Source organism: Bufo bufo, assembly GCF_905171765.1.
Source record: "Bufo bufo chromosome 6 unlocalized genomic scaffold, aBufBuf1.1 SUPER_6_unloc_2, whole genome shotgun sequence".
NCBI lineage: Eukaryota > Metazoa > Chordata > Amphibia > Anura > Bufonidae > Bufo > Bufo bufo.
The window spans coordinates 10,483-17,236 of NW_024400001.1; the positions used below are offsets into that span (position 1 = coordinate 10,483).

The following is a 6,754-nucleotide window of genomic DNA, read 5'->3' on the forward strand; positions in this document are numbered from 1 at the left end:
CAGAGGACCTCCTGAGCTTCCTGAGCCCTGCAGCTGGACCATCAGGCTTTGTAGACGTAGAGGGCAGTTCTTTAGGTGGTTTGGCAACTAGTTTACTGATCACTTTACTCTGCTGATGAGAATCCTCTTCAGTGGCTGGTACTTGTAGTGTTACAGATGATACTTTAGTTTCCACAGCAAGATTTCTGGTTTTCAAAGCCTTTTCAATAGCTGGTACTTGTGGTTCAGCAGATGTTGGTACTTGTAATGGAGTAGTTTGGCTATCAGTCTCCAACTCTGCCGGTACTTGTAGTGCATCAGGAGGGTCACCACTCTCTACAGCAGGGTCACTAGTACTTTGCATTGCTTCAGTATGAGGATTACCAGTTTCTGAGGCTGTATCTGCTCTTGCAATGACATCCTCCTGACCTTCCTCCATGGCCTCTGAGAAGATCTCATCACTGCCTCTATGTCACGGCTGAAGATGGGGGAAACCCTCAGCCGTGTGCCGGAAGGAAGATGGTCGCTGCTTGACCAGGACGAACAGGATTAGGGAGCAGGTCACCTCCTAACAGCGTCCCTACCCTGACCCTAACTCCTAACTGCATGGGCCGACCTTGAAGGTAGGAGGACCCATGCGCAGGAACCTCGGATCCCTACTCGCCCTCCGCCGGTCCCTAGGCTAGGAGTCAGAGTAAGACATCCTGTTCCTTCTGGATCCGGAGGAACAGGAGTCTCACTGGCCAAGCTGCAAGCAAGGGGAACAAGTGCAACCTGTGGCAGTGGCAGGTACTTGCCACAAACATCACACTGACCTGCCACAGACAACCAAGCCTGGAACCCATGTGGGTGTACTGCCCACAGACAGCAGGACTCAGCACACAAACATACAACACACGGGAACCCAGGACCACAGGTGCAATAAAACAACATAAAAGCAAACACATCTTCAGACACCAAAGGACATATATAAGCTTATGACCAGAAGGTTGGCCCCCACTGGCAGTTGGTAAGTAACCAGGAGAATGTCTACAGCCAGCATGGCTGAAACACCCTCTCTGGCTACTGCCTACAACTGAGGCTTTATAGGGCCAAGAGGCCACACCCAACAATCAGACACACCCCGTGACTCAGACACACAGAAAGGGAGTTAACCCTTCCAATACCACAGAAGGGAAAACATAACTTAAAGGGGACGTGTCAAAACTACAAACACACTGTGGCTGTTGCCGCAGGCAAAGACATGGGTGGCAAGCGTGTCCTGGGAGTCAGCCCGAAGGCCGGGACACTGCCACCACATGTACACATACAACCAAACGTTGCCACGGGCAACCACAGTGAAGGGAAGATGTCAGTGCACACCACACACAAAACCGAGTGCACACAGACATACAAAAGTGCATACATACTCGCACACAACTCCTAGGAAACCGCACACATAGCTGTTGTCCGCGGCAACCGCACCTGAGGCCAACTACATTATGCCTCAAGCTGCGGTTGACACTACAACCCAAAACCGCGGGCAACAGTATGCGGCTCCCAAGGAGTCACGGCCAAAACCGTGGCCGTGACACTCTATTATGATCTGCATGCGGACAATCCCGGAAAGTATGACCAAATCCTAAACACAGGTTACAGATGACCGGACCTGTACAGTCGTCCTTTGAATGTCCAAACTGTCCACAAAATGAGCACTTAATACGGGAGCAGCTGATGGCGAGGTGCCTGCCCCCACATCTGTGACACAGCCGCGGCTGACCGGGGTAGTAGCATATCCCTCTCTCTGAGCCCAGGTAGAAGGAGTGCGGCAGATGTCTGGTCACACCATTGTTCTGAGCTAGTTGTATCATCACGGTGTATCCGCCATTCCAGATGTCTTCCTCATCATAGATTTTTCTGGGATGACTCTTCAACAGACACTGTCTGCTCAGCCAATGCTCCAGATCTGCCAGCGCCACCACCTCAGACTGGAACAAGATGGTGGCCTTCACTACCTGAGGCTTGGACAGCTGGATCACCTGTAGATGCTCCCAGATTGACTGTTCTTTGGTGTCATTGTATATATTCCAGAATAAGTCCAGATCATACTGAAGCTTAAAGCTGATGTCAGAGATGCATATGGAGGGGATATGGATCAGGGCGTACACCTCAGATGCCTTAAATTTCATAAAGTCCTTCAGAAGAACTTTCCCTATGTACAGTCTGGAGGGGAGGTTTTCTTCTGGACCCATATACTTAATCCTAACAGCGTTCCTCCTCAGAGGTGGAGGGTTAGCCGGCCTTGTAACATTGGAGAACAGTCTCCTGAATTGTGGACGGTCAGCAGGAGGATCAGTGCTGGGCCTCTCCTCTACAGGCTTACTGACTCCAGATTGTCCTGCAGATCCACCTGTGTCTGCTCCAGACCGCTGTGTACCTGACACTGTGGACGGCTGGGGGTCCTGTGTACTGACCTCCATGTCTGCTCCAGTCTGTGTAGTTGTCTCCTCTGAGAGCTGATCGAGCGGGGTCTCATCCACAACACTGAGCGGGGTCTCATCCACAACACTGAGTGGGGTCTCATCCACAGCACTGAGTGGGGTCTCATCCACAGCACTGAGTGGGGTCTCATCCACAGCACTGAGTGGGGTCTCATTCACTGCACTGAGCGGGGTCTCATTCACTGCACTGAGGGGGGTCTCAATCACAGCACTGAGCGGGGTCTCAATCACAGCACTGAGCGGGGTCTCATCCACAGCACTGAGCGGGGTCTCATTCACTGCACTGAGCGGGGTCTCATTCACTGCACTGAGCGGGGTCTCATTCACTGCACTGAGCGGGGTCTCATCCACAGCACTGAATGGGGTCTCATCCACAGCACTGAGCGGGGTCCCGTCCACAGCACTGAGCGGGGTCTCATTCACTGCACCGAGTGGGGTCTCTTCCACAGCACTGAGCGGGGTCCCGTCCACAATGTCCGTACATGAAGCACTCTCCTGCTCACACACAGGGTTGCTGTTCTCATTCACTTCACCAGAGTTACAAGCGGAGTCCACTACAATTAACCCCTTGTTGGATGGCTCACTTTGCTCCATAGTATTCCCAGCATTTTCAGAGACTGACTGCTCAGACCCCAAACATAGTGACCCTGAAAGCAGTGACCTTCCAGGCGCCGCACCCACACATCTCTGAGGGTGTCCTTGCTTCACCATATTATGAACATCGCCGTAATTTTTATTTTTTATTTCTATGATTTCTTTTATCTTCACATTCTGGGCTCTGGCCTCCCTCTTTTTCTCCATTGTCCAGCTCTCCACTTTAGGTATTGTGTTTTTACCTTTATCTAATTTATCTTTTAATATATCAAGTTCACGTGTGCAGTCATCCAGGCATTCATACTTCATCAGCTTTTTCTTGGGATCAGTCTCTGTCTTTATCTCATCTCTTAACTTAGAAATGCGCCTTTCCAGTTTAAATAAACTTTTCTTTGTCACAGTTGTACTCAATCCAGAAGCACTACAAGTTTCAGTTGACTCACCAGCCACCATTTCCAGATTTTATTTCAAGACACGGAGGCTCCTATTGCTATATCTTCCTTTACCGACAAACCACAGCAGCAAAAAAAAAAACTTAAGAGATTAGCATATCTCTATGGAAACAAACTCCTCCCACATGCTCCCCTATAAATAGTCTCTGTTACAGGAAGTCCTCCTCTTTCTTTGCTGCTGCCACAGTTAAGTACTTCACTGTGTCCCTTTTCTACTGTTTATGCATAGTATATATATTTATTTTCCTTTCAGGGCGCGTATATTACCCAGTAATTTCATATTTCTGTCAGTTTATTATATTTGGGTCCTTTTTTCTCGTTTAGTTTGTTTTTTCTATCTGCATTTTTGCGCCCATTACGCTAATTCATATGTCGACCCCATGGCCTTTTCTATCTTGAATTTTTCTTTCTTTCCCACCTCTCTACTCCCGCGCCCGTACTCACTTCTATTTCGCGCAGTTCCCGAGTTCTTGCGCTACCTTTATCGCGAGATTTTTGGCGACCATTTTAACATTTTGTGCCTTATCTTTACTTTGGGCGCGCGATTCCGCTTAGCCACGCCCCCTTCTTTTCTGAGGTAAAGTTTTCTCTGCGTCGCTTCAGACCGCACCGCTCTGCGTCCTGTGGGTAACTCACCCTGTTTAAACTGTGTGTCTTTTTCTCCCAGCTACCCCATACTTTGTGGTCAGTAGTAGTGACCCATATCATCATACCCTGACCAAATATTTCTTCAAATATATCCTGTACCCTACCCAGACTATTATGTCACAGACCCCATCTAAGCACTCTATGGCCGAGGATTCTGAGGTGGAGTTTCACTCCCCACCTGCAGCACCTACATTCAGTGGAGCCCCTTCCACTTTAGACCCTTCCCAGGTGGATGTTCTGCAGCGCTCTATGTCAGAGGCCATTATGGCGGCAATGGGATCCATGTCCCATTCCCTATCCAGGTCAATTGCTGATGCACTCAGAGTTCAACCCCCCCCCACCCAGGGTTGATTCTCAATCAGGTCCTGCTTCCCATCTAACCTCCAGAACCGATTTGCCTGGTGTGTCGATAGCCACCCATGATGGCGCGCCAGGATCGCGCAAAAGAGCCTTTTCCCGCCAGGCAGAAAAGGCGAGGAGTTGGAAATGTGCCAGAGCACAACCAGAGTCAGACTCAGGATCTGAATTAGGTTCCGACTATGAGGAGGCTAAGTTTGAGGATGAGGAATTTCCAGATGCAGACCTGTCTGACTCCCCATGTGATCGGCCCATTGATAGTTCCGCTACTGCGGCAGGACCGTCCACATCTCTTACTGCATCGGGTTCATCTGGCCCTTTGATTGACCCCTCTGGGGAACCATTATTTGACCCCGACTCACTGCACCACCCGAGGTCGGCTGAATGGCTACCGCTGAATCACGTAGCCCAATATTTAGAATCCAGAGTCCGCTGTCCCCTTAGTAAGGAGGCGCGTAAAAAGCTCAAAGCCGAATGCCCGCGGCCCTTAATAGCAAACAAAGTTTGCGATACACCAGCAGTAGACCCAAAGATGGTCCAATTTCTATCCAGGTCTGGCTGGAATCCTAGAAGAGGCCTGGATTCTGCTCTTAGAGCATGCCAGGATAAACTCTGGACGTATGTGGGCCCCTAGCCAGGATTTTCGAGTTGGCTGAGACCGCTAGAGCGGCTAATGAATTTATGGACCCTGAGGTCCTCCGTGGTTGGGCACAACGTGCCATTTGTATAGCCGGGAATGTTAACACTTCCCTTTCAATTGAGAGACGTAAGGCGATTTTATTTAAGATCGAACCTAAATTGTCAAATCTAGCTCTGTCCGAGTCCGGGAGTGAGGCGCAAGGCCTTCTTTTTGGCGACTCATTCATAAAAGACATGAGCAAATTTGTAGGAGCGTTTACGGCGCTTGACAAGGCCCAATCCTCGATGAAGAGGGTTTTCCACCCTCGTTTTTCACACAGGGCCGGCAGTTCCAGGGACCGTCTGTCCGGCCGCTCCTCATTCCAGACCCGGGGCTCGGGTCGAGGTTCCTACAGCCACCACTCCTTCTCCGAAAGATCCTCATTCCAGGATCCCAGACAACCAACGGTTTTCTTCCCATCACGTGGTGCCCCTAATCGTAGAGGCTTCCGTGGAAACTCTGGCTCCCGTCGCCCTTTCGGTAAGTGTACCACCACTTCTTTTTTCTCCAATTTGTGTAGGGGGCAGACTCCGACATTTTTCTCGTCCTTGGTCCGCCATCACCACGGACGCTTGGGTACTCTCCACAATTCTAGGTTTCCAAATAGAGTTGGTAAGTCGTCCGATTATCCCCTCCCCTCCCTACCCTATGATAACTCCATCAGACAACCTCTTCCACATAGACAAGGAGCTGATGGACTTGCACAGAAAGGAGGCGATCGAACGTGCGCCAGATTTTCCCGGGGGTGTTCTGAGCTCTATCTTTCTGGTGCACAAGAAAGGCGGCCAGATGCGCCCCGTCATCAACCTGATCCCCCTGAACAGGTTTGTACGGTATCGACACTTCAAGATGGAGGGCATCCATCTTCTCAGAGATCTTCTACTAAAAGGGGATTGGATGGTGAAACTCGACCTAAAAGACGCGTACCTCACTGTCCCAGTAGAAGAGTCCTTTAGAGACCTGCTTCGCTTCCTATGGAAGGGAGAGATGTGTTGTTTCACTTGCCTTCCCTTCGGCCTCTCCTCGGCTCTCCTCGGCTCCATGGTGTTTCACCAAACTCATGCGACCGGTGGTAGCATGGCTTCCACTAATTATCTACCTGGACGACATCCTTTTGTTGGCCCAAGACAGACATACCCTTCTCTCACATCTGGAACTCACTTCGAACCTGTTAACCGATTTGGGGTTCCTCATCAATTACGACAAGTCTGTTTTGACTCCAGCGCGGATATTGGAATTCCTAGGGTTTTCTGTGGATTCTATAACAGAAACCCTCAGTCTTCCGACGACAAAGATCAAGGAGATTCGCAAGGAACTACGCAGAACGCTGGAAATGCCACAAATTTCCCTTCGACATCTGGCTCGGATCATCGGCTGGGGAGCCCACTGCGAGGGCATTTCGACCGGAGGTCATTGGTCAATAGAGGAGTCTCCCTTGCATATCAACGCCCTGGAACTCCTGGCGGGCTCATTTGCTATTCGCAGTTTTGCGAAGAACATGGTCAGGGCTTGCATTCGACTTCGCATGGACAACGTCTCCGCTGTCCGTTATGTCAATGCCATGG

General features: G+C 50.3%; 1 protein-coding gene across 1 annotated transcript; it reads right to left on the reverse strand.

Annotated features, from left to right (window-relative positions):
• Window positions 1-1,557: 1,557 nt before the first annotated feature.
• Window positions 1,558-2,438, reverse strand: LOC120982884 (zinc finger CCHC domain-containing protein 3-like). The gene is made up of 2 exons (XM_040413051.1): window positions 1,657-2,438; window positions 1,558-1,564 (listed from the first exon to the last, which is right to left on the reverse strand). The coding sequence occupies exons 1-2, from the start codon at window positions 2,436-2,438 to the stop codon at window positions 1,558-1,560; spliced, it is 789 nt and encodes a 262-aa protein (XP_040268985.1).
• Window positions 2,439-6,754: the final 4,316 nt, after the last annotated feature.